The 27,937-nt window shown below is 37.8% G+C and overlaps 4 protein-coding genes across 5 annotated transcripts; 2 read left to right on the top strand and 2 right to left on the bottom strand.

Annotated features, from left to right (window-relative positions):
* Positions 1-110: 110 nt before the first annotated feature.
* LOC110853814 (nucleoporin GLE1) lies at positions 111-3,248 on the top strand. Of its 2 annotated transcripts, none has more exons than XM_022102151.2 (9): positions 111-385; positions 467-623; positions 702-769; positions 853-1,001; positions 1,064-1,215; positions 1,309-2,146; positions 2,213-2,522; positions 2,604-2,731; positions 2,804-3,248. In XM_022102151.2, the coding sequence occupies exons 2-9, from the start codon at positions 483-485 to the stop codon at positions 3,016-3,018; spliced, it is 2,001 nt and encodes a 666-aa protein (XP_021957843.1). In that variant the 5' UTR covers positions 111-385; positions 467-482; the 3' UTR covers positions 3,019-3,248. The 2 variants fall into 2 exon arrangements, with proteins under 2 accessions (XP_021957843.1, XP_021957842.1); XM_022102150.2 differs by having other exon boundaries at positions 1,064-1,224.
* Positions 3,249-3,264: 16 nt separating this feature from the next.
* LOC110853813 lies at positions 3,265-6,621 on the bottom strand. The gene is made up of 7 exons (XM_022102149.2): positions 6,442-6,621; positions 6,007-6,303; positions 4,883-5,914; positions 4,592-4,778; positions 4,185-4,521; positions 3,921-4,083; positions 3,265-3,852 (listed from the first exon to the last, which is right to left on the bottom strand). Exons 2-7 carry the CDS (start codon positions 6,266-6,268, stop codon positions 3,626-3,628), a joined length of 2,208 nt encoding a protein of 735 aa, XP_021957841.1. The 5' UTR covers positions 6,269-6,303; positions 6,442-6,621; the 3' UTR covers positions 3,265-3,625.
* A 378-nt stretch (positions 6,622-6,999) lies between these two features.
* Positions 7,000-8,263, top strand: LOC110854383. Its single transcript, XM_022102812.2, has 3 exons — positions 7,000-7,360; positions 7,430-7,717; positions 7,788-8,263. Exons 1-3 carry the CDS (start codon positions 7,315-7,317, stop codon positions 8,000-8,002), a joined length of 549 nt encoding a protein of 182 aa, XP_021958504.1. The 5' UTR covers positions 7,000-7,314; the 3' UTR covers positions 8,003-8,263.
* Positions 8,264-9,014: 751 nt separating this feature from the next.
* LOC110854382 (glutamate synthase [NADH], amyloplastic) lies at positions 9,015-26,963 on the bottom strand. Its single transcript, XM_022102811.2, has 58 exons — positions 26,219-26,963; positions 22,337-22,417; positions 22,108-22,157; positions 20,639-20,765; positions 19,717-19,845; positions 19,521-19,637; positions 19,378-19,445; positions 19,263-19,304; positions 19,136-19,196; positions 18,896-19,045; positions 18,792-18,806; positions 18,643-18,715; positions 18,521-18,538; positions 18,388-18,442; positions 17,923-18,263; positions 17,768-17,841; positions 17,586-17,608; positions 17,405-17,504; positions 17,100-17,163; positions 16,907-17,028; positions 16,809-16,844; positions 16,613-16,725; positions 16,402-16,526; positions 16,207-16,322; positions 15,877-16,137; positions 15,531-15,773; positions 15,359-15,437; positions 15,113-15,280; positions 14,821-15,044; positions 14,694-14,757; positions 14,587-14,608; positions 14,481-14,514; positions 14,322-14,413; positions 14,201-14,261; positions 14,101-14,128; positions 13,994-14,035; positions 13,520-13,898; positions 13,288-13,436; positions 13,116-13,226; positions 12,952-13,017; positions 12,835-12,888; positions 12,685-12,763; positions 12,011-12,569; positions 11,879-11,927; positions 11,569-11,792; positions 11,299-11,448; positions 11,171-11,235; positions 11,074-11,092; positions 10,923-10,960; positions 10,753-10,850; positions 10,625-10,680; positions 10,469-10,552; positions 10,342-10,392; positions 10,241-10,274; positions 10,080-10,159; positions 9,967-10,009; positions 9,770-9,895; positions 9,015-9,700 (listed from the first exon to the last, which is right to left on the bottom strand). The coding sequence occupies exons 1-58, from the start codon at positions 26,471-26,473 to the stop codon at positions 9,567-9,569; spliced, it is 6,321 nt and encodes a 2,106-aa protein (XP_021958503.1). The 5' UTR covers positions 26,474-26,963; the 3' UTR covers positions 9,015-9,566.
* Between the last annotated feature and the right edge of the window lie 974 nt (positions 26,964-27,937).

Genomic DNA, 27,937 nt, shown 5'->3' with positions numbered 1-27,937 from the left:
GGCTTTCACAAAAAAGCACTGCGTGCGTGGTTCATAGTCTCGTGTGCTCGCCGGGTCACGTTCACCGCGAGATTCACCCCAGTTGAGATTTACTTTTGACTTGAGGGTGAAAACAACTTTTAAATTCGTCACTTCCCCCATCATTTTATTTCTACTACAAAAAATTTCAAAAATAAATTTCGACTAAATTTCGACCCTTTTAGTCAAGACTTGTTAGTTGGCTTGGGAAGTGATTCACCAAACCGGTATAAAGTGTTTCAAATTGCAAGAAGCGAAGTTTGTAAATATTTTAAAGGTTCTAGTTAAAAATAGTTTTTTAATAAATTGGAGGTAAATTTCGTGCTCCGCAGGATTAATTAGTTTGGCCAAGTTGGTTTAAGATAAGGTAATGATCTTGAAGGTTGATTGTATTGTGTTGTGCGTTAAAATGAATAACTAATAAGGTTCATGAATTTAATTATTTTAGAATTGCTTAATTGAGAATGACCAGTCCTAGTAGTCAACCTCAAAATCGCAGGGGATCGATGAAGCACGGTGAAATATTAAATGTTCTCAGAAATTCGCCAAAAGGACAATTACATTATGACACTGGATGGGATGAAATGGGATATTATGCTGTTGCGGTATTACTTTCTTTTCACGCGAGTTTATTATTGCATTTCGACTTGAGTGGTATTTATACCATTTCGCTTTTATCTTAGAATTTGATTTCTACAACCCAAGCTGAGGAGGATTCTGTCAAAATCGCCGTAATAGAACGGGTGATCCGGTAATCAATATTTTGTTAGCTATTGTTTACTCATTTATTAAAATTGAATAAATTCTAACTTGTCGCTTCTGTGCCACATCAAGAGTAACAAAATGGTCTGAAGAACGTCAAGCATTACGAGACAGTGAAGTATCCCCAGTAGGAACAAGCAGTGGGAGTGGAAGTCGATTGACCCTGTGCGAGAATGGATATCATCGCCGCCGATCCACGAATAATAATGGAATTGATGAAGGTTTGTAAGATAATTAATCCTGAGCGTGTTGCAATCTTTAATCCAATTCATTTTTTGAACAGATTCGCCAGATTCACTATGTATAAAACCAAGACGAAGAGGATATGGAATCAGGGAGGACGAATATGATGACGAAGCAATAGAACGAGATTTTCAAATGCAACAAATGACTGATCAAGTTAACCACATTGAGGCCCACCTTCGCCATTACAATGTAATTAACGTTAGTTAATAATCAAACAATTAGCTGCAATTTAATTTATAATATGTACTAATTTTGTATCTATTTTGTTACTCATTCTCTCAGGAACGTCTTATTCAGACTGCAAATAAGAATAGTCAGAAACAGAAAGACAAAATCTTTAAGGATCTTAACGAGAGTTTAGAAGCACTTAACGTCAGTTTAGAAGACACCGACATTAAATATCGAGCAAACTTAAGCAGGCAGAGTTTACGGAACTTGGAACTTGAAGCTCAAGTCTTGGCGGATGTCTCTGCTAAAGAAACCCTTTGGCAGACTGAAAATGAAGCCCTTGATCGTGAATTTGAACTTAAAAAGAAACACAAACGGGAACAAAAGGCAAAAGAAAATGCTGCCGCACAAGCGAGGGAAGCTGCAGCAAAAGCAGCCGAGGAACGAGAACGTCAACTAAAAGTTCAACAAGAACAAGCCGCCGCGGATGCAGAGGCTCTCATTGCTCGACAAAAATTGGAAGTCGACGAAGCAAGAAAGCAGGAAGAAACGCTATTGGCCCAACAGGAAACATTATTGGCCGCAGCAGCAGCAGTAGAACAACAAACGAAACAAGCTCAATCAAAACCGGAAGCTGCCACAATTGGTGAAACTGTGCTTCCTGCCGCTCTACAAGGATTCATTTTGAAGGAAGACTGTGATAAATATATGCGATGCAATTCCCTGATTCAAAGTTATGAACATGCAACGAAGGATATATCTGCATCATCGGACAATTCCACCATCAAAAAATTTTATAGTGGAGCCAGCAAATGTATCAACACACCTTTAAATGCTGTTGCAAATACAGATCCGGGACAAATCTCGGCAAAAATTACACATTTCATAGACTTGATTGAAGGGAAACCGGTGTACGCTAGCTCTACAATGACTACTCCATTCACATCTTCAGGTAATAACTTAAAATAGCTTTTCGACAATTGCATTTAATCAGTGACAATTTTATCTGTTTTTTTAGTTCTTCCAAATGGAAAATTGTTCGTCATTCGCCTACTTGCCTTCAGATTTGTGAAGAAGGCAGAATCTGAAATTTTATCCGAGAAGAAAGGGTTCGTACCACTCGCCGCAATAGCTCAACGTCTTAGCAGGAAATTCCCAGAGTGGGGCTCTCTTGTGCAGGCGTACTTTTACAAATTATGCCCATTTTTAGTCCCCTTTAACCTCCCTCGAGGCGACCTGAGCTTGCAAGAATATTGCAACAGCTTAGGCTACGACTTGAAAGGAAGTGACTCTACGTTATTAAACGAAATGTTGGCAAGAATTAAAGGGTAAGCATCAATTAATCAATTGATCCGTGTACTTCAAGATGTACACACTTGTAATTAAAAATCCACATCATATTTATGTAGATACTGTTCGTTGTACGCAATAATGGTTCAAACCTTTGAAAAAAGTCAACAACTCGACATTGGAGATGCTACCTCATTCTTCACAATTGGTGGTGTTTGGGAAATTCTTACAAAAACTATGAGACTTGGTGAGCAAGATTTATTTTAAGCATTATTTTATCCTCTTTTTGTAATAAAATAACATCATAATACTCTCGTAGACCCTCAACCCGATGTGACTGTGATGGTCTATCAAACCCTACTGGAACTCTTGTCAGATAGACTCAAACAAGTATACGGACTGCAATTTAGCAAATTAATGCATGTTTTGACTTCGGGGTATCTTCCTAAGATAAATAATATAAGCGTAGGAGCATCCCAGTCAGGAGTTGTTCGATTTCATACATTTTTAGAAGATCAATTTCGTAGACGCTAAAAATAAATCAGATTTAAATATCCGTCATGAATGCAGCAATCTATCGTGTTTTAAATGCAGATCTGTAATTTGTAATAATATTTTTACATGACAGAAAAGGAAAGTTTTTTATATATAATTGTACCTATTATTTATTGTAAGTTGAGATATTATGCATTCATTCGATATTATAATTATTATAATGATCACTGAAATAAAATGCAGAAGAGATCGTATTTCTCTCATTACAAGAGAATTATCGTATTATTTGACATGTTTAGAATTTCATTTTATTATCCTACCTCGAAAAATTATAAAATTTTTTATTATTTGTTACCGAAAATGGGATGAGAGGAACAACGATTCAACATTCGTCCATTAATAATAAATAAAATAACCCTAAATTCCTTTTGCAATTGTGCCAAGTCAGGCTCGCTTAATAAGTTATTCGTGATCACAAACAAATATCGTGTGTCACTTGCACCTTCGCGTAACCACTTCGAACTTACTACCACATTATGACTATTTAAAAACAAATTTAAAGGTCAACTAAAATCAGGAAAACATATTTGAATACAAGTTTACCCTATATAATATTTTTAACTATTTCGATAAATCATTAGCGAACTTATGCGGCTACTTCCCCTTCTTCTTCTTCGTCTATTTCGGGTATAATCTCTTCCGATTCATCTTCAACATCTTCCATTTCTTCATCTTCTTCGTCATGTGCTGCATAGCTGGTTGAAGGTTCGGGACCCATCAACTCTTCAGGCATAGCTCGCTGTGGGTGAGCTTTGATAATATGCTCTTTCAACATCTTTTTCCGGAAGAAACCAACAGTTGTACAGTAGGGACCTGAAGCAAAATATTTATTATTTAGTATTCATGATTCATGTTGACCTTCAAAATATAAAATTTATTACATTTATAAGGACGATCTCCAGTGTGTCGTCGCATATGTTCGCGTAGGTTCATCTTAACGTTAAACGCCTTGCCGCAAAGGTCACAAGAAAACGGCTTGACACCCGAATGGATTAAATTATGTTGAGTCAGGTGATATTTTTGACGGAAAGACTTTCCACAAATCTGCATAATCAAGATACATTTATGTAATTATTCTCAAATACGGGCATTACATATGAATGGTGTTAATAGAAAATTCAAAATGACAATTTAAATCGAATTACCTGACAGGAAAAGGGTTTCGCCCCGGTGTGGACAAGAGAATGTGTCACTAACCCACCCCGCTGAGCAAAACCCTTGCCGCATTCCGAGCACTTGTAAGGCTTTTCCCCTGAGTGTGTTTTCATGTGTGTCAAAAGGTAGTCAGGAACAGAGAAAGCCTTTCCACACTGATCACACTCGTATGGAAGTTCTCCAGTGTGAACGCGTGCATGATAAGCGAGCATTGACTTGGCACTAAATGCTTTAGGACAATCTTTACACTGATAAATTTCTAAAGTAGTTCCTCCTCCCATCCCATTCCCACTTTCTTCATCATCTTCACCACCATTAGTTAAGAGTCTGTAAACGATCAGGGATACGACCTGTTTAAGGAAAAACGATTCAGTGGTTTGAGAGTCAACTTGGCTACCTTCCCATCCCACCTAGAGGGACTTCCGTCGGTCGGACGACCCCTCGTACTCCTCCAAATTTGTCAGGAACAGCTTGTCCATGGCTGTTGAGACGAACCACGGTCACACGTCCGCGAGAATCCATAGATCGGATCATAATTGGTGTCTTAGGCCCAGGCTGAACCAACTCGTAACGAGATTTCCACACTGGAAATAAGAAATGATAATAGTTCAGGTTCAGGCAATTAGAAATTAACCAACCATTAGACATACATCTATTTAAAACAAGCTAATCATAATACAATACTCACGTTGAAACATCTGGTCTTTGTAGGACTTTTTCTGTTCCTCGTCCAAAAATCCGTAATTTTCTGCCTTTGCATCTTCCTCCAAACAATTTGGTTTCGTCCTTGTAAGAAAAGTTTTGATGGCCTTCCGCGCCATAGAATCTCGCACTTTGTTAAACTGCTTGTGCATTGATTCAATGTTCTGACTCACAACGAGTAGCCCATCCATTTCTTCTGCACATTTTTGACAGAAGGGGAATGTATTTTCATCCTCCAAAGAGATTTGGTCACCCACGGAGAAAAATTCCAAAAAGAAATCCTTAAGCTGTTCACTCTTGGTGACTGAATTAGATGGATCGTTGATTGTAATGTCTACATTACAAATAATACAGCCTTGTTCGTTCCAGGGAGGATTTACTACTTCGACAACCTGAGTGACCTGCTGCGCGGCTTCTTCCACTTCATATTCCGCAACTTCGGCGGCGTGTACAACTGAAATTGTCGTGTCTGCAAGAATTGAATCCACAGCACTCCTTTGTTGCTCTTGTTCTACAACACGTACCGCAGCGCTATTTGCCAAATCAGCTTCTGCATTCATTTTCGCAACAGCCTCAAAGATCTGAGAATCGTCAATTATATCATGGGTTTCCATCGGTTCTGGTTTATGTATTACGTGCAGAACTTGAGTTTCTTCTTCCTCATGTTGTTCTTGTTGTTGTTCTATATGTATAGTTTTTGAACGAGGTATGGTCTTTTCTAATGGTGATGTCTCTTGCTGTATTTCTATGATAGGTTCTGAAATCTTGGCCCGCTTTGCAACAGGCATTGTTGGTTCGCTTACAGATTCGTCGTTTGATCCTGAGGAAACCCGTACTGTTGAACGATTTGCTCCTTTTCCAGCCACTCTAGAAACAGTAGGAGTAGTAGTAACAATTCGTCGTTTAGAAGCCTCTCCAACAGAGGAGTCATCCAATTTTGGTTTCGTCGTCTGTGGTGATGTTTGCTCTTTCCCAGGAGTTGTTGTTGTTGCTGATTTAGGCGATTCTTTTACTGCCTCTACACAATTAATTATAAATATTCCATGATTACAGTCAAACCTACACAATATGCAACGGTACCGATATGTAATAGAAACAAATTAAAATTACCATCAGGTTTGACAAATTTCGCTGCCGCAGCCATTCTTGAACTCATCCTAGAAGGTGGTGGGACCACCCCCTTTTCAGCAACACTTTTCGCCACTGGCGTCGTCACTGGATGTGCCACTGGGGACGATGTGGGGGTTGTCTTTGCTTCCTTCTCTTTATCTGATGCCGCCTTATCTGCAGCAGCCGCTGCTGCAGCGGGCGTTGGCACAACTCTGCGCCCCGTTCTCGTCATCCTCACCGCTGAGGCCGGAGTACTCGACATGATTAATCTGTTCTTCTTCTCCGAAGACACCAACTCTATCAAATAAAAAAACAACAATCAACAATCAAATTACTAAATTAAAAAAAATATGCAAGCAAATGAAATTCAAAATCAATTTAAATATTACAAGTTCAAATTCCACCATAAAACAGACCACTCCCTTATCTTCTTACCTTATCCAGCCACTCCCTGAACTAAGCCACCTTATCAGCAACGTCCGGAATTAAAAACGTACCGAATTAATTTTTTCTTCAATCTTTTGTTGAGAGGAAAAGAGTAAGTGAGCGGTGTTTCGACCGCCCAGCATAGAAAGTGCGGGGGGAGGTTGAGGATATGCAGTAACGACGACGAAGAAAGCCAAGCCAACTGTTCATACCTCCCGCTCCGTGAGATTCAATGTCTGCCCAAAGTTGAGAGAGATGGCGAACAATGGACAAATGCACTTCCTTCAACTAATCGACGCATTTCATGAGCGATTTATTTTATGGCGTGAAAATCATGCAATTTACAGAATGGAAGGTTATTTCGTTCATAATGTTGAATTTTGGCATGTTTTATTTATTGGTTGCAATCTTTGATTTTTATGTCTTGATTGTGGAATGTTTAAAAAATTTAGGATTTAAGGATTGATGTTTTGACTTTGAGTACCAAATTTCCATGTTATGTAATAAGGCTTCTTTGTTGTGTACGTGACTTAACAACTTAAACAAATGGGTCACTCTGAGTCCTTTTTTGTTATCTGGAGAAAATGTGGCTTGCCTTCTTCCTTTTGAGCAGTAGAACTATTGTGGAATGGTAAATATTTTGTGTGGATGATGACTAATTATTGTTGTCTTAATTATCATACACATGACACCAAAGTCATTAACCGTGGTAGACATTAGTTTGAATCATGATCCTGTGACTGCTGAATAGAGCAAGATTTTAGTGTCATCATAGATCATGTATATCTAGGATAATTAAGTTTTAAGTCTATTGGAACGACCACTTCATTCTGTGGAAAAGTGAAATATAAAGTTTTACAATATTTAACGATTGATTTAACCATGATTTTGATTATAATTTTGGGGATTTTCTTTGCGAGTGGAAATGGTACGGCAAAAAATTATTGAATTTATTAAATTACAAAATTTAATTATTATTTGTATCTTTTTCAAACAGCATTAAATTGCTTCGTATGCAATTCAGCCTTTGATGAAAATTGTGCAGCAAGAAATCCTCCACTTTCATTTTTAGTGGAATGCTCAGATCTCACGGCACAACCCTTTCCAATCCTGCATCCGCATCAGAATGTCTCAGAAAACGATAAACGAGCAATTAATTACAATAATACCAGCAATTTTAAGACTGGCAGTAATAATGAAGATGCCGATGGGACAGGCAGCACGAGTCGCAATTTCACATCATGCAGAAAGATGGATGTCACGATACCGGAGCAGGACAATGGAGGTTGGTGTTGGTCACGTCATTTCGCAATTATTTTGTGCAGTAAAATAAAATAAGCTATAAAATTTACTAGGTCACGTTAAGCACGAAACGGTGAGAATTGTTCGGTCCTGTGGCTGGCGGGAGAAACCGGAAACGGACGTTTGCAGAGTAATTTCGAGAGAAGGGATTATCAACACGCACTGCACTTGTCTTCAAGATGCTTGCAATCAAGGACACGTCTTCAGTATCCCAAACTATTTTTACGTCATGATAAGTGCAATGAATGCAATTATCGCAATGTTTTAATGGATACATGAAACATACATGATACATGATTTTTTTGTTAGAGAAGTACGCCGTTATCAATTATTTGTGTGCAATTAAATATGAGTCATGTGCAATCAGGTATCAAGAATTTTTTGAGGATTGAATTTCTAATGAGGAATAATTTTATCGATTAAAATCTTTTCATTTTATTAGACTTACCAATTTCATACCATCGATGTTACAAACAATTTCGCATATTATCTAATTTTAATAAATTCTGATAAATTTTTAAATTTTCAAGTAAGACTATTTTTAAAACATTTGATAAATTGTGAATTTTCAAGTAAGACTATTTTTATAAGATTCTGATACAAGCTAGCATTCAATTTTTATCTACTTTTAAATTGACTTGCAAATCTAAAATTTTTGATTGCTTGATTTACACAGGGAACGATAAGATAAAACTATTACTGAAAATTAAAACTAGAATATTATACTCTGCTGATGACTCGTAAATATTTTCATGCATTGCATTACTATAAATGCTTGAAAAGATTTCTATATAAAAATTCTACTATATGTAAAGGGCAAGAATCTAAGATCACACCTTGGTTGACAGTCATATAATTCCATCACATTTTGATAATATTTCAACGTCACCCATAAGCAATTATTCCTTATCATTAAATCTTACCAACATTGGAGTTATGCCTATACTTTGATTGCTTACATGCTGGACAAGAAGGTGAAAGTAGGTGAAAGTACGCTATTAAACTAACTCATTAAAAATATGTAATTCCTGACGAAAATTGAGAAACTTATTATTTTGACAACAAGTAGGTATCACACACTTGATTTAAATTATTAAACCAAATAATTGTTGTATAGGAAATTATAATTAAACTCAATAGAGTATTTATGTATGTATGTACCAATGTAAAAACAAGTAAAATTAAGGATAAGTACTCATCATATGTATGTATAACCACAATGTTAAACAGGTAATTTAATTACAACAGGCTGGTAAAATGGAAGCACTGCAGGCTTATTATTGTCAGAAATTGTTATTAAGTGTGAAGAGTGCCTTACATTTCCTTTCAGCATAATCTGCGAAATTGTGTGTATTGCATAATCTGTGTAATTAACTATGTTTCACAACTATAATTCTAATTTGCAGATTAAGTATTTATTATTTGGCGTGCGTTGACTATGTATGTATTACTTTAATTTCTCGATATCATCATCATTTCAAATATATTTTTTATCGACTAAATATTATGTAATGTGTGACTATAAACTATATTTTCGTCAATCTGTGTTACAACCCTGGATCCTCATCGTCATCGTCGTCGTGCATAATCGTGTGGTATTAATGAAGGTTTTATGGATGGACAATTATTACACTATTCTTTGTCCAACTCATTCTCTACTATTCATTCCATGTACTATCCTACTCTGTGCACTTTTATAACTTCCGGTGACTACGTACATTCGGCAAGTTGCACTATTATTGTATATGCATAAGTTCCATTAGGTTTTTATCAAGTCTGCTCCCCATTTCATCTATGGATCCCAATCTACTAAATTATTTCGTGTGTTTTTTTTAACCCTTTTGCGAGTTTAAGGACTGAATCACTCCTCCCACTGCGGGCAGGGTGGTGGTGCCCATGAGAAATTCGTCCACCTCGCGGGCACACTGGCGTCCCTCAGTGATCGCCCATACTACCAGTGATTGTCCTGGAAAGGAAGTTTTAGTTTTAGTACTTATCGTGCAATTTTCAGATCAGTCATGACAATGCAAATTACCTCTTCGACAATCTCCAGCAGCAAATACTCGAGGAATGTTTGTAGAATAGCGTCCTGAGGGTGTATTAATATTGCTGCGAGCATCCTGTTCAACTTCCAACTCTTGGATGACGCCGTTCTCGGGGCCTAAATTTAATAAAATATTTTCAATATTTTTATAATAAACAGGGATTTAACATTTAATATAGCTTGCCAACCTAAGAATCCCATTGCGAGTAAAACCATATCAGCCTTGTAGATCTGCAAAGTTACATAATATTTATGTGTAACGAATGTAAGGTGATTAAAAAAGTTGGTGAATTTATCATACATGTTCAGATCCAGCAATTTCTTCGGTTTTCCATCTTCCAGTCTCGTCCCTCTTCCAATCCACTTGCACCGTTCGGATACCTTTTGCATGAAATTTTTAAATTTAATAAGAATATTATTGTGACATGCTGTCAAATCACTTGGAATAGGACGAAAAGTTACCTGATATATGGCCATTCCCATCATCCAAAAATTCCTAATTTTTCAAAAAATAACAATGTTGTACTATGTTGATCAAGGTGAGAAAATAGTATATTTCATACCTTGGACATGGTCACAAATCTTCTCGGATCCTGACCATGCTTCACTCTCACCTAAACGTTAACCACGAAATTGTATGACTGATTTAATTAAACCCTCATTAAAATATATGAAATGGAAGTAATTAACCTCCTCATGGCCATAATCGACCTTGAAAGTTCTTGGCCATTGCGGCCATGGGTTATCATTCGCTCTGGATGGGGGTGGTTCGTGCTGGTAATACATAATAATGACAATAGTGATGTAAATAGTAAAGAAAATCATTTAAATTTACAGAAAATTTACCAAAATCTCAAATGTGACAATGGACTTCGCTCCCTGACGAAGTGAAGTTGCAATACCTACCAAAACCATAAATGAATAAAATTTTTTCACTCTGAATAAATGTTTCAATTTCCAAATTTATCTCATACAATCACAACCCGTGTCTCCTCCCCCAATAACGATAACGTCCTTCCCTTCGGCAGATAAGGGAACATGGTTGATGGAGTTTCCCATTTGTTTCTTTTGCCTAAATGAAAATTTATGTAATTTTCCCTTATTTTTACTGGCTAACTTTACATGTATAAATGTATTTCCTTACCAAGTCTCCAAGAAGTTCATGGCATAATGAATGCCATCCTATAACAAACAAAAATTATCATGAGTGAAAATACATGTAAGACGACTACACGAGAAATTTTTTCGTGGCTTTTTTCGTCTCAATGTTTTCGAGGATGAATATGTAAACTTACAAGTTGACGTCCAGGAATACTGAAATTTCAAAAAGTCCAATGTTATTATTCATACTCTTAAATATTGATCTGACGAGTATTGACAATTGACTATTACCTGAGATCTCTTGGCCAAGTTGCACCCATTGCCAAAACGATGGCATCAAATTCGTCGTACAATTCCTGACAAAAATATGGAGTAAAATATAAATCCGCAATAATTATTGACTCAATTATATTCGATACCTTTGCACTAAGGTCCTTCCCAATGTGTGCATTCAGTCTGAACTCGATACCTTCTTTCTGCATCAGTTTCACCCTCCGTTGCACAACTTCCTTGGATAGCTTCATGGTTGGAATTCCATACTGAAGAAGACCCCCAGCTCGGTCATTTCGCTACAAAATTCCAAAATCATTTGATTAAAAAAATATAATTAAACTTTTTTAACTCAATTCTATTGCTCTGTTTTCAAATATTTATATACTTGGTATTGCTATTATAATAAAGCTTGATACCTCAAAAACAGTGACCAAATGTCCGGCCTTATTCAATTGATGAGCAGCAGCCAGACCAGACGGTCCTGACCCCACAACTGCAACTTTCTTCCCAGTACGAAGCGTTGGAATATCTGGGATCATCCAACCCTTCTCGAACGCGTTGTCAATAATGGCGCATTCAATGTTCTTGATTGTTACGGGGGGCTCGTTAATCCCGAGAACGCACGATCCTTCGCAAGGTGCTGCGGACAAAATTAAAGAAAATAAACATCAGATTTTTGCATGTTAATGTAGAAAAATATTGTGAAAGAAATAAGTAAACACGTACCTGGACAGACTCTTCCCGTAAATTCGGGAAAGTTATTCGTCTGGAGAAGCTGAATATAAAAATGTATACGTTAAAATTTCTAGACGGAAAATAGTATGGTCATCAAAGACAAGAAAACTGTTAAGTCCTAACCTGAGCAAGGGCTTCCTTCCAATTATCTTGATACACCAGGTCATTCCATTTTGGAATTATGTTGCCCAAAGGACACCCATGGCTGGACTGGCAAAACGGAACCCCGCAATCCATACAACGTGCCGCTTGTGTTTTCAGATTTTTACGAACTCCTTGAAAGTTGTAGATCTCATTCCAGTCCTCTTGTCGCTTTGTGGCGTCGCGATACATTCCCTTCTCACGAGGATATTTGATGAAACCTCGGACTTTGTCGGGAACAGTTTCTTCAATGTCCTTCACAGGTGAGGGGAGCTTAACAGGTTCAGGTTGTTCCACGATCATCTCTTCTTCTGTAGACTTTTCTGCTGCTGCTTCTTCTGCCATTTGCTTCAAAGCACGTTGATATTCTTGGGGGAAAACTTTGACAAAGTGTCTCGCACTTCCAGGCCATTCGGAAAGAATTTTGGATGCCACGTTAGAGCCGGTTTTAGCTTGGAATTCTTTCAAAAGGTTGCCAACTAGGGTTATGTCTTCGTCCAGTTCGAGTGGTAAGAGATCAACCATTTCGAGATTGCATTTTCTGAAAGTCAATTTGTCAGACGTTATTATGAGACCAAGGAGGCAAAGTGAGATAATTGGAGGACTGGGGCAATGTGTGAAAATGAGACAAATGGGGTAGATTGAGAATATCTTACGACTCAAGGATCTTGTCAGGATTGTACACGTATGCAATTCCTCCACTCATTCCAGCAGCAAAGTTTCGCCCAGTTGCACCTATTGCAAAAAATAAAGATTCCTTAGAACAAAGTTTCATGAGAGTCTGTAAGGCCATATGTCCTCCTTACCCAAAAGGACGCACGTTCCACCCGTCATATATTCACAGCCGTGGTCACCACAGCCTTTTTAAATAATGATGCATTAGTTAGTCAATTACTTAATCATCTATGCAGCTAAGTATGTACCTTCGGCTACAGCAACAACTCCAGAATTTCTGACACAAAATCGTTCTGAGACAATTCCTCTAAAGACTGAAATATACCAATACATTTAAAAAATTGACATTCCTTAACTGTACTTTGCATTACCTAATTGTGCCAATCAGACATTAAAAATATGCAATACATACATGCTTTCCCCGAGGTGCCTCCATACAGACATACATTTCCAGCTATCACGTTATCTTCACTGTTCCATTCAGGACTCATTCCCTTCGGAGGGAACACAATTATTTCGCCCCCTGAGAGAGTTGACGGGTATAAATTATAAAACATTAAGGCATTAAGATATTTAAAATTAACCTGAGAGTCCTTTTCCAACATAGTCATTCGCATCGCCTTCCAGAGTGACGTGAATTCCCTTCGACATAAATGCACAGAAACTCTGTCCAGCAGATCCAGTCAATTTGATATTGATACTGTTGTCTGGAAGTCCTTCGTCTCCATATAATCTGAGAAATAGCAACAAATATATACATAAATAATCTCATTATCTCTCAATTTCTGCATGTTTTGAGTGCGTATATGTGCATACTTTGCAATATAGTAGCTTAAAGTCGTTGCGAATGTGCGACAACTATTTTCAATCGCCATTTCAATATCGACACGACTCTGCTTTCCCTCCAAGACGGGGGCTGTCATGGCCAATAGTTGATTATCCAATCTCTTCTCCAACTCAAAATCTTGAGGTACAGATCCCCCAACAATATTGACTCCGGGGCGCATCCACAACGCATTCTTTAAAAGACTACTGAAGTCGAGATACTTTGCTTTGGGGTGCTTTGATTCAACAACTTTCAGCATGTCTGTTCTTCCAATTAGTTCTTGGAAGTTGCGGACACCCATTTTTGCCATGTGTCGTCGGATCTCTTCCGCCAGCATGAAAAAGAAGTTGACGACATGTTCGGGTTTTCCTTTAATTTAATACAATTAAAATTTATACAATTAGTTAATTTGATTGATTAACTAATTGTAAGTTTGTATATCAAAAAGCTCATCCAAAGCATACCTTCAAACTTTTTGCGAAGAATGGGGTCTTGAGTGGCGATACCTGTAATACATTTATATTGTAGGATTATTCATTGCAGAACCAAAAATAATGTGCGATTTACTCACCCACGGGACAAGTGTTCAGATGACATTTCTGCGATATATTTTTTAAGGATTATAACAAAATGCATGAATTAGTTGAATGTATCTATTTTCTATTTCGTACCCTCATCATGGTGCACCCCATTACAATCAAGGGCGCCGTACTGAATCCAAACTCGTCCGCTCTAAATTAAAATGGAAATGATCACAAAAAGCACAATGTTATAAATATTTGTCAGCATTACCCAAGGCAGGCAGCAACAATGACATCGAATCCGGTACGAAGTTGACCATCGGCTTGGAGTACAATTCGAGATCTCAAATTATTGAGTACAAGCTACATAGATAAGATTGAAAGTATTGCGAATTTTAATTGTAATAATTTTAATATTTGTTGTACGTACAGTTTGATGTGTTTCAGAAACACCTAGCTCCCATCTGTAAATTAATTCGGTATACTAATTGTATTCACTCAGGAAAAGCATATATTTTCATATGTATTAGACATACGGAACTCCTGCAGATTTTATTCCTGGAATAAAATCAACCAAAATTGTTAACTACTATATCGATTAATCCCACAAGACAAGTAAATATGTACGTCTTTAACTTCTTACCAGTCCAAGAACTAGCACCAGTGCCACCGTCATGCCCACTTATCGTGATATGTTCAGCTTTGCCCTAAGTAACGTTCTGTATTAAAATCATGTATGTGCTAGTGGCAAGTTTTCTTATGTAACTTACCTTTGCAACGCCTGATGCAACCACACCCACTCCAACTTCAGACACCAACTTAACAGAGATCCTGGCTTCCGGATTCGAGCATTTTAAGTCGTAAATCAGCTCAGCCAGATCTTCAATGGAATAAATGTCGTGATGCGGTGGTGGTGAAATGAGACCGACAAGCGGCACAGAATGTCGGGTTGATGCAATGTCTTTGGTCACCTTGTACCAGGGAAGTTCGCCACCTGATGGATTAGTAATTAGAGTTTACTTAATTTCTGTAAGTCGTTAATATTTATGCGGACTGACTAACCTTCACCAGGCTTGGCCCCTTGAGCCATTTTTATTTGCAAGTCATCCGCATTTGCGAGGTAGGCTATTGTTACTCCGAATCTTCCACTGGCGACTTGTTTAATCGCACTCCGCTTGTTGAACATGGCATCCTGATTTTCATATCGCTCCGGATTTTCGCCACCTTCACCTGTATTATACGAAATTAAATATTTAGATCCCTCTCGCTTTATCACAGTCTCACATATTTTATTTTTTGGTTTCGAACCTGTGTTGGATTTTGCCCCAATTCTATTCATCGCGATTGCAAGCGTGGTATGTGCTTCATTTGAAATACTTCCGAAACTCTAAAAAAAACCTTGCTTAGTTAGCTATTACTGGATGTCAACCTGATAATTGACAAAAAAAGTGAATTGGATTATGATAATAAAGTATAATACCATTGCACCCGTGGCAAATCTCTTGACAATTTCGGCTGCTGGTTCAACCTCTGCAATATCGATGGGAACGTCGGAGAGGACGAGTTCAAGCTGACCTCGAAGAGTGCAAGATCGAACACTCTCCATTGCAGATTCGACATATTTGTCGTAGCTGTTTTTGCTATTGCTTTTAGTAGCTTCTTGTAAATTTGCAATGCTGAGGGGATCGTTAATGTGCTTTTCTCCACCGGCTCGCCAGTGAAACTGAAAATTTAGATTAAATTAGAGTATGATATCGTATTTAAAACATTACAAATCTCATGATATTCTTCAGGAAAATCAAATTTATAGCAAATTTAGTATATACCTGGCCGGGATTTCGCAAAACCAAATAATCGCTCTCACGGTCTTGATAGGTCAACGCGTGTCTGTCAAATGCTTCTTCCGCAATTACTTTAAATGTGACTCCGCCAATTCGTGACGCTGCTCCAATGAAACATTTTGAAATGACTTCGTCCGCAAGACCGACAGCTTCAAAGATTTGGGCACCCTTGTACGATTGCAGGGTAGAAATTCCCATTTTAGCCATCACTTTTGCTATCCCAGTTTCCATTGCGTATGAATAATTCTACAAGACAGAAATATGATGGAAGTGTTAAATTGTTACTCATGTAAATTTTTGTGGTTTTAGTCAAACCTGGAAAATAGTTTTGTCATCCAACTTCTTGTCAATGATGCCTTCACGGCGAAGACAACCTGCTGTCTCAAATACAAGATATGGACAAATCGCGTCCGCACCAAAGCCCAAGAGGACTGTAAAATTAAAATGGAATGGTTAATACCATGTTAAAATAATCTAAATGTTCATGTATGCACATGCAAAGTTGCTTACCACACATATGATGCACCTCACGAGCTTCTCCAGTTTCCAGTATGAGTCCAACCCTCATTCGCAGTCTTTCTTCAATCAAGTGAAAGTGAACTGCACCGAGAGCCAGAAGAGCACTGATGGGAACTCTGGGACGAAGAAAACAAAAGAGAAAGTTAGCACTCGTTCATATGAATTTTGACTCATGAGATGACAAATAAAGCAGATCTATTACCTATCTGGTCCAGCAAGACGATCAGACAACACGAGCATTTGATAATTATTCTCAGCCGCTGTACGAGCTTCTTGGCACACCCTATTTAGTCCATTTAGTAGACCCCCAGGACCCTAAAACAAGGAGAAAGTTGTCGTAAAAATGCTGATTGTTGTCTGACTGATACTATTTTTAAAGGATTATGAAATAGACTCACCTCCGTCTTGTCGAATACAATATCTATTACCTTGGTCTACAACAAAAGTATGATAAGTATCAGTTACATATATATTAATTGATTAATCTCATTTTTACCCTCCAACCCCTGTGTCTTGTCGCTTTCAAAACTTCCAAATCCGACAAGGACAAAATGGGTTGCGGCAAGATAAGTCGGTGACATTGTTCTTCAGACGGCTCCAACATATTGGCCTCAGGTCCTATTATTTTTTTACGCGATTCATGAATGAATGCAGAATCAATAATTACGCAAGAAGCAGAACACACGTACCAATCGGACATTGCAGAGACATGACAATTTTCTCTCGAAACGGGTCAATCGGAGGATTCGTGACCTGGAAATAAACCGTGAAAAAGAGCCCCAAAGAACATGTTAGATACTCCACTATTTAATAATTCAAAAGGAGGAAAGGCACTGATACCGCGTTGACGGACATGCTGTGTGTGTCTGACACTGTCTGAAACTGTGTGACCCTGCCCTCTCTCTCTCATCTTTCTCGTCTGTGGTCACTTCTTCACACCATCAGGTGAAAGGGTAGCCTTATCATAATCAATTTGTAAAAGTGGGTAACGCACCTGTGCGAACTGTTGCTTGAAATAGTCGTACATCAAAGGTTGGTATTCAGAGAGGCACGCGAGGGGCGCATCATTGCCCATAGACCCCAAGGCTTCTTTCCTGCAGTGCAACGTTAATTATCATCGATCCAGAAAACATTAAATAGACAACCTTCATTAACAAGTTATAAGAAATTCGTACTTGGTATTGATCATTGGGAGGACCTTTTTTTGAAATTTGTGTCGTATTTAGAATTGAATTGGTCGGCCGGGGATAGAATTATCGTTCGGTTACATGCAGAGAAGAATAAAATAGGCACATCAATTAGTTCATGTTTCATTAAAATAAACTTTTTACTAAAAAAATTAGGGTAATTTACTAACCAAAAGGTTTATAGTTTCAACAGTGTATCCATACATGCCAAGTCGCTTGTCAGCCGTGTATCGATAAACAACGCCTGCATAAATGTACGCCATTAAGCCAAATTAACTTAACTCAATGTGTTTAGGAAACTAGCTAAAAAAATACAAGTCAGTACCATCCGTCTCGTCCGTGACACCGTTGACATATCCATTTATTTCTGCGTCGGAAATGTCCACGCTGTAAGTGAGTCGACCAGTGTGAGTTTGTCGAAGTTCGTCTAAGGTGACTTGTTCCTGCAGCCAAGTGGAAAAAGGTCGGGATCTCGCCAACTGCATTTTAATCTCCTCGTCTTTTATGTATCTCTTCTCCTTCGTGTCCACGAGTAACATTCGGCCCGGTTTTAGTCTCGATTTGACCATAATGTTTGCCGGGTCGCAGTCGTAAACTCCCACTTCAGACGCCATGACGAGAATGTTATCCTTCGTAATGGTGAAACGAGATGGGCGCAAGCCATTCCTGTGGGAGAAGTATATAAGATTGATCATTAAATAAATGTGTTTAGGAGAAAAGCATGTAAAGGAGAGAAAAAATAATGAGAAAAGTTAGAATGCAGTAATCGTATCCCTTTCTTGTCTTGTACCTGTCGAGAATTGCTCCGATGTATCGACCGTCTGTGAACGCTAGGAGAGCTGGGCCTGTACACATGCACGTTTCATTAGACTAAAGTAACTCAAAAAAGTACGAAACGAGCTAGAAAATGACGATGAACGTACCGTCCCATGGTTCCATGGCTGGAATCACGTAAAATTATGTTAAAAGATCTTTATTAATATGGGGTTTTTAGCACTTTCAAATGTAGACTTTATGAATTTCTTCTACGTAATTAAAACCTTACCACAAGCAGCCCAACGGTAAAAATCTTTCTTCTCTTGTGACATGAGCTTGTCATTTTGCCATGCTTCGGGAACCTGTAAAAAATCCATTAAAATGCATTCTTGACTACTTTCTATACCATAAAATAATAAGGATGCTGCCAAGTCTTACCATTGTCATCACGGCCTAAATACAAAATCGATTAATAGAAAAAAATCAATTTAGTTGTGAATATCAAATTTCTCATTATAATATATGAAACCATAAATATACACCTCAGGCAATGACCTTCCTCCAGCTTTAACCAAAAACTCGAGAACACAATCGACAGACCCAGAATCTGAGAGATTGGGCTCGACAACAGGATACAATCTCTTCAGATTAGCTCCGAACATTTTGCTCTTCATTACACCCTCTCGACCTTTCTGAAAAAGTTATTAAATTTTGCGTGAAAATCAATCCTTGCAATGAATGAGTTTGCAATAATGGAATAAATAGTATTATAGTGTACTTACCATGTAGTTTACATTTCCACGAAGAGTGTTGATTTCTCCATTGTGTGCCAAGACTCTCAACCTGATACGTAACAAAAAGTATGACTTTCACCGGGGTTAGATAACCACCTACTCAAACAAAACTTACGGATGTGCCCGTTCCCATGAAGGAAATGTATTTGTGCTGAATCTGAAAGTCAGAGCATAAAATTTGCAAGCGTGCAAAAAAAATGTTCACAATTTAACTTTCTCTTTGACCATACCGAGTATGTACCAGGGCCAAGTATGTCTTGAAATCGGGGGACTTTAACTCGGGAAAGTACAACCATAACTAGCAAGAAAACAAGAAAACAATAGTTAGGAAAATGCTATATACAAAGGCTTCAGCTTGTATTTTTTCACCCACTTGTTCCGAAGTCAGTTGACCTTTGTAGACTATTGTTGTTGTGGATAATGAGCAAATATAAAATCGTGCTCCTGGTCTCGGAATTGTGTGAGTTGCTCGTTTCCGTAAAGCAAACACCTTTCACCCAAAACAATACATAGAAAACTCTATTATGTCGAATACATATTTGCATATTATGCATGGCAAAATGATTCACCTTCCGATCCAGAGCTTCCGCATCGGGGTCATCTCCAGTCACAAAAACTTGTCGAATAAAGGGTTCTGATCCGCGGGCCACTTCTCCAATCGTTCGGTTATCCGTAGGAACAGTTCTCCAACAAATTACCTGAAATTCAAACGAATTTTATTGTCAAACAGGAAAAAATATCCGAGTATTCTACGACCTTTCCTTTACACCCACGCAATATTAACCCGACACGTTATGCAAGATAACTTCGTTTCAAAGCGAGTTTTCAAACAAAGCCCTCGTTAACTCAAGGGTTCACTGAAACGTGCTTGAAAGCAGATTTATTTATCATTGTTTTATGATGAAATGGAAAAAGTAGATGAAATGAAACCCGAATTGGGAGTTATGCTGCATAACTTATACAACTTTTCCAATTTAATGGGGTTTGAATTTCATGAAATTGCGGCCATGCTCTACATTCATAGTCTTAAAAATTAATGGAATTTAGTGGAACCAGAAATAGTATAAATCGAATTATATGCTTGCTGCTGCTCCAGTTCACTGTTAAATATTAGTTGAGACGCGTTTCCCATTTATGTAGCTCAGCAGGGTTTTTAATTATTTACAGAGTAAAATAAACAAATGGAATACGCTTCACTTGAAATAATTTAATTTGGAAACCCATTTCTTTCCTGCAATTGCTTTGATCCTCAGCGTCTACTTGAAAGTCTAAACTAAATTTGAACACGGTTCCTCTGAGAGAACGAAAAAAAAATTAGTTTTTGTTCCTATATCGTGGAGAAAGCAGGCCTACTTATTTACGAGAAGAAGCTTTCTCTATCCGTATGCAGTCAAGCATTAACTTTCGCCTCATTCGTCTCAATTCATCATATTGTTATTCCAGACAGGAGAAATTTGTCCGAATTTTCATAATTTATCGAGTCCTCCTCACCGTGAGATCACACTCTTTCGCCAATGCGGCAAATAGTCCTTCGCTCTCCTCATGATGGATTTTATCCAAGTAAAAAATTCCAGTTGCATAACGTCCAAGTTCTGGCAATTCCACGTTTTGCTGGTCTCTGCAAATATGAAAAAAACAAGTCACAACGCTTAGCTTACTACAAATCCAACACGAGGTACGAATGTGTACGAGTCAAAAGTTGAGACATGATCTGAGTAGATGACACATTTTCTGCCTCCACGTGAACACGCATGCAAATGAGATTAACTTTGATACATGGGCAGCATGTGACTTTTTTTGGTTCAGACCATGCGACCTTATTATTACAAAAATTTGTAATTTGTTTTCGGGGTAAAGGAAAGATCGAGAAGACCACTTTTGGTTGACAAAGATCAATTTATGGGCAAAGTAGTATGTAATTACATGTTTCATTAAAAAAATTCAACAATATTTCTTTGCTGTTTGCGTATGTACGTATGTATTTAGCAGCATCAGAAGATAAGACAAATATTGTTGTGTCATATCCTTAGATAACAAGTTACGTAGACTGAGGAGGGGAGCTTGCGAGGTTGATAATAACAGATCCTGATGCCCTTTGGATATGTGGTAGGGTCCTATGTGTGTACTAAAACCCTGAAGTGGTTTAACTCCATGGCCACATTTGCGCCCGCCACACCCACTCAAAAATACCCAAAAAACGCTTTCACTCCAGGTTTCACTCATTCAAATCCACGCCAAAAATCCAATTTTACTCGGATTTTGAAATTTCTTTCACCATTACACTCCCAGATAGTTGCTTTCTTCAATCCAATGTCAAACTCAATTTTGATGATGATTATTTCGCAGGCATAATTTGCGTTGTGGATTACTACAACAATGCTCATTCAGAATTTTAAATTTTAAAAATACTAATAATTTCGAAAATATTGAGTTTGATATCGAATTGAAGAAAGCAACTATCTGGGAGTGTAATGGTGAAAGAAATTTCAAAATCCGAGTAAAATTGGATTTTTGGCGTGGATTTGAATGAGTGAAACCTGGAGTGAAAGCGTTTTTTGGGCATTTTTGAGTGGGTGTGGCGGGCGCAAATGTGGCTATGGAGTCAAACCACTTCAGGGTTTTAGTACACTCATAGGACCCTACCACATATCCAAAGGGCATCAGGATCTGTTATTATCAACCTCGCAAGCTCCCCTCCTGAGTTTAGCGTCACATGAAGTATTTACGGGAAAACACGTGCTTGCTTGAGAATCTTGACGACAGAGTTATGTAAAATTGACCTTTCTAGTCGAGTGTGCTTTGTTTCAACAAAAAACCAAAGGCTACTAAATAAAAGTATGAATGTGGACCCTTGCAAACTCGGTTAAACATATTAATTTCCTTAACCTTTCAAAATTAAAAACCTGGATTTTGAGACTGACACCCATAATTGTACTAATTTTGGCGTTTTTTTCACGTACCGAATTGTTTTTTTGAAGAACTCATGAGGTATTCCAGTCAGGACGCCAGCCTGGAATAAAAACGTTGTAAGTTTCAATAGGCTATATTTTTCCTGGACATACGAAACACAATAATTGAATCTTAATTAAATATCAAATAACTAAATATGAGCAGATATGAACTTTGGACAAGAGAAAGTTGAAGCCTCTTAATTGCGTCTGTGATTGATGATTGAACGATAAAACATACCCCGTCACCGGTATCATTGTCGCATCCAGTCGCACCTCGATGAACCATTCGACTCGCAACCATTTCTGCATCTCGTAAAATCTGCAATTGCATAAAACAGAATTATAGATTTATGGCATTAGGTCTGTCTGCTGAATGTTAGGTAAATGGTTGTTTAGTCTTCAGTTCAAGTTCTGAAGAAGCAATTATTTTGCTCATCAAATTCTTTGAAATGGATCATATTTTAAGCAAAGTTCATTACTGTTGAACTCATAATAATTTCACGCTTTTCAATTCTCATCCATCCATTGTCTGCGGGTAATAATTTATGGTCATGACTTCGTTAGAAGTCTGGTAATCTAATTTAAGTGACGATTTTAGAATAATGGGCATGAGTAAAGTTCAATTTCGATTCTCATCCATCCATTGTTTTTGGTCTTTGGGTTCGTAAGAAATAATTTATGGTCATGACTTCATTAGAAGTTTGTGGAAACAAAATCTGTGTTAGTGACGATTTTAGTCTTATGGGCATGAGTAAATTCTAACCCTTGACCTAATCGATCACTAAAAGCAGCACGAAATGCATGTCAATGAGTAATCGACATCAATCGACACTGCATAATGAAATTGATACAAGTGAGATTACCACTATCGCTCCCAACAAATAACTGGCTTTTTCGAGTCATATTTTTTTGTAGAGTCCAAGAAAAGTCAGTTATTTAGATATACCTATATAAATATAATACGAGCGTTTGTATGTATGGGCAAAGATGTCAAATTAACGGCTTGGATAACGACTGACAAGTTAACGATCGAGCATGTCAATGACCAATACTTACTTGACTAAAATTGGTGAGTAGACAAATTGCATTTGTAAATAAACATCTAGGCAGGAAAATGAGACACAAGTTGTATAAATATAACCAACCATGTGCAATTAGTATTTCCTCGTTCTTCATAAGAGTCCGTCTGCATATGTGTGCATTTTTTATGAAATAGAGCCAAAGTATTATAGTTCATTTATGACTGGTGTTTATTATATAAAGATCACAATTAATTGACATTTTGAGATCCAGCATGTGGCACCCAGCATACAGCCCCACCCATCTGAAACTTACTGTCATTATGACAAGCCCATCCTTATTTATACTTTTATTGTACATTGCGCACAATCGGCTTGATAATGGGCGACCTTTGAACGGGCAAAAGTCGTTATAAATATTGCTATTAATAAAGTCAAATAAACTTGACTAACACTAAAATACTACCCAATTATACATTGGAAATTATGAAAATAAATACATTTTTCATAATTTAGTAAACATATGTCGACCTATTTAATTATTTAATTACGCGGTGAAAGTGTCAAATTGACAGCACAATTACAAATGAGTTACATCATGTCATAACTTGTTGCAAAAGAAAGCACGATAATGACGTCTGCCAGAAAAATGCATGGCTACATGATTGTCGGAAGTATACCGGAACCAGCATATTTTTAGACCGGAATAATGTTTCGTCTCTCCGTTTACATATGTAACTCGGTCCTAATTTGAGAAACACCTCCGAATAAAACAGACTTGAATGCGTTTGGTGTTTATATTTAAAGCATACTTTAAAAAAATGCAATTTAACAACCAGCTGTGCGACCATTTGTCTGGGACTCGGTGGGGCAAAAGGGCAAAGTCTTGAGAAGATGAGCCAGGAATGATATAGAAAAAACTCCGAATGAGGTGTCACACCGATGAATGCAAAAGAATAAAGGGCAACGTGTGCATTCTTTCAAAAATATCAAGTAAAGTAAATAAAATATTTGCAGGAAAATTTGCAAGAAAATAATCATGTATACGATGTCTGATTGTGAGTGAAAGTACCATTAGTTATACTTAAGGCATGACAGGCAAAAAATGCTGCTGAGTAAACATAATGGCAAATATACCAAACTATTTGGTCTACCCGAAATATCACAATTCTCGCAATATAATAAAACAAACATACCTACATAACTTTTTCCCCACAAGTAGCCGACATAAAGTGAGATTTCATAGATGTACTCGAACGTAATTGAACAAGTACTTTCTCCTCGATCGTGTTGTTGTCAATAATAATAAAAATGTTGTTTCTCTTCACTATGTGAAGAGATTACAGTTGAGACATATGCACATACATATAAGCCGGCCTTAGTTATACAACAGAGAGAAAAATTGTGTTGGGAATCTCGGAATTACATACTTTCTCTCTGAGCAGCAGCAGTTGAGCAGTTCGTGATCACGTTGCCTCTTGCTGATGCCACTATTGACCTAGCCATAGCCCAACAACGTGCTGATGTGGTGAGCTGAACTACTTTCTCCGTGCAGAAAATTCAACCAGAAGTAAAAGGCTTCCAGTTGAGAAGCTGCTGGTTGGTGTGAAGCGACTATTTCTGGTCTCAAGCAGAGCACAGCTTGCAGTTCGGTAGATGGAAAACTTTATCCACCTCCAACTGCATTCTATTACGAACTTTATAGCTACTCTGTTCGTAGAGATGGTTATGAGCCCTCTGTGCCAATGTGACGTAAGTGATTCGAGGGAAATGCCAAGGACCCGGATGGAAACGTTATAAGGCTCATGATGCAAGATTTACTTTCTTTCTTTTACAGAAGATCCCCCCACAGATTTAAAAAGGATAAGAGAAAAAGACCTAAATTCCCAATTCGCTAAAAATTTATGTCCAATTAATAGACAGGTTGATAAATAATGCACCTTAATAACTAGCAATTTTGATTTTGCAGTGGTCCAGTTTGAAGTTGTGCCTACGTTAGTGAGTTTTTTGCCTTTTGTGTGCACTGGTCTGGTCTTTTGGCTCAAGGTGGAATAAAATTGATTAGACTGCGGCATTATTATGTTATGTACACGGGAGGAGAAGAAAGTAGGAGGCGAGGCAGACCATGCACACAGAATAAAATAATGCATGACCAAAATAACTTATGTACCAGTTTGCTTTCACTTCCTTCTCTTCATCAGCCCACATCTACTTCATCCCACAACCTGCAAAGTCAACGTCTCTCAGCAGACCTGCCTACACGTCAGCAGAAAAGCTATCACAATCACGTTATTCGATATGACTCCACCAAGTAATTTAATATCTTATGAATGGAAAGTATCCATGAAATTGAATATTAATGAAGATGCCGTTAAAATATAGTAACATGAGTATGAAAAAACAATTACTTTATGTCACTTTAATGTCATATATTATTTAGGTATTTATGTCCATAACCGAACCGCAGACGACATGTATAAGTTGGCACGTATTTCATTAGGAGGCTTAATAATGAATAATGACAAAAAATGCTTGGTTATACATATATGTACCACTTTCCTATTTGGTCTAGGATACAAAAGTAAACAAATTGACCACTACCACGAAAAACTTTGTGGTGGTGATAAGTATTACTGCACGAGATACGGAAATATATGTATGTTCAACGTGTGATATTCTATGCTTTCTATTGGAAAGAGATGAGAAATATTTGTATTATTATTAATGGGAAATGAGATGTCTTTTCGTCTCAAGCTGTCACGCAGTAAGTTAAATATTTGTTTGTTGGGACAACTTTTCCTTTGAACTTTTCTCATTTGATGTGTTCATTTCACGAGAACTGAACTGACATCCTAATGCTAATTCGAGTCGGTCGGGACTTCAAAACAAATTTTGAGAGAAAGTAAACTGAAACCGCTCGTGGAGCAAAATATCTGTATTTCTATTACTAAAGAGGATTTAGAGATACCTAAATATATGTCAGATTCAATATTTTTAATGAAAGTCATTCCTAAGAAGATCAGACTTGAAGCTTGCTCAAATTACGTGAATAAAAATTTTAACTTTTTCTCATGGGAAATTGAAGAAAATGCATTTTTTACCTTTGAGGAAGCGATACCATCAATTGACACAACGAAGCCAACTCCGCAAGCTTCCCGTTCCTGCTGGGGATCATAGAGACCCTCTTTTCGTGGACCTTCCCATGCTTCCGGTTTATTATTGTCACCACCGTTCACGAAAAAAGTATTGCCTTGTTCTTGTTCAGTCTCTTCTTGTTCCTCAATTACCTCCTCGGCTTCATCTTCCAATTCCACTTTCGTCTTCTTTTTGCCTTCCTCCTCACAAACGCCCATCATACACGAATAAATCCTTCACTTGGAGTACGTTCACACCACGAGTGGAAGTATTTAGTTGGTACTCTGGAGGAGTATGTATCCTTCAAAAGTATAAATTTCTCCCTTTTCCTTCGGGAAAAGTACGTATGTGAGTGCAGACCGGTCGACTAACGTAGAACAATTACCGGAAATATTGTGTGCCTACTTTTCTGTTCAGTCAGTTGAGAGTTGAGACGGATAAAAATCCTACCTTGTGTTGTTTAATAAATCAGAAACAAACAAATAACAAGCCAAACTGTTGTGTGTGGTGCTGTTGTTTAGCTAACTAACAAAGTCTACCAGGATGAATGAATGCAAATTATACAAGTTGCAAATTTTGGTAAATCAGAATAGCAAATGTTCCAAAGGATAACTTTTCATATATTGTATGCGGTTTAGTTGAGAATATTGGACAAAGTTGTGTGAGAATGCGTTCCAGAGGAAAGTTACAGGACAACTAAACACACTTTTGCAGCAGCCGAGTTATCATGAGACTTGAGTTTAGTTTGGGTCTCGAGTCTGAGCAATGGGCATGATTTTCCTGTGGTACGGGATGTAACGTAACCTCATGTTAGACTTGGACCAGACTATATCACCATCAACACAGAAACCAAGTCAAAATGTGTCCCCGTATGAAATATCAAATGTAAGACATTGGGTTGGTGTAACTGGAGCATCGACTTTGCTCCTCAGAGTTTCAGTAGCTTACAGAGGGGGCTTCGATCTTGCGCCTGTTCCAGTTTTCCATTTTTAAATTCTATCTCAGAGAGAGAGAGAGAGATCTTTCCAGATACATAATAACATGGAAAAGAGGCATTGTTGTGTATAGGGAAGGAAGTCGAAGAGAGTGAGTTGGTTGCTGGGGAGGGGGCGGAGAAGGCGACTTGGTCCGAATTCGGATCGAGTTACTCGTTTCATAGTTGAGTGAGAGAGAGACGGAGGAACATTTTCCTGTGAGATTTTTCGGGGTGGAAATAATAAGGTTAGAAAAAGGGGAGGGAGGAAAAGGAGACTTTGGAGAAAGTTGGGACAGAAATGAGTCACGTTTAAAAAATTTGATCAAGGGTTAAGATGAGATTTTAGCATTTTTGTTAGTCTCATGTCAACCTGTTACATGTTTAATGTTCGTTCCTTTATAATAAGTGTTGACTTTACCGTTTAGCAGGCAGAAATGGGGATACGATTGTGATGTTGGTTTAGGTAGTTGACAAATCTCTGCAAAGGATGAGACTGCTGTAAAAGGACATATAAACTCATTTACCCGGTTTTCGCCCTTCTTCTCTCTTTTCCGGGTATATCCATTTGTCTCAATATGCATGTAAACGGTGGGTGGGTGGGTGGTATGTATTGTAGGTGGTGAAAGGTTGAAGTTGAAGCATCATCAGCAGGACGAGTAGAAAGGCAATGCCAATTGACGAGATCAATATTTGGCAACGCATTATTATT

Source organism: Folsomia candida, unplaced genomic scaffold, assembly GCF_002217175.1.
Source record: "Folsomia candida strain VU population unplaced genomic scaffold, ASM221717v1 Fcan01_Sc009, whole genome shotgun sequence".
Classification (NCBI taxonomy): domain Eukaryota; kingdom Metazoa; phylum Arthropoda; class Collembola; order Entomobryomorpha; family Isotomidae; genus Folsomia; species Folsomia candida.
This window is presented reverse-complemented; position numbering and strand designations above follow the sequence as displayed.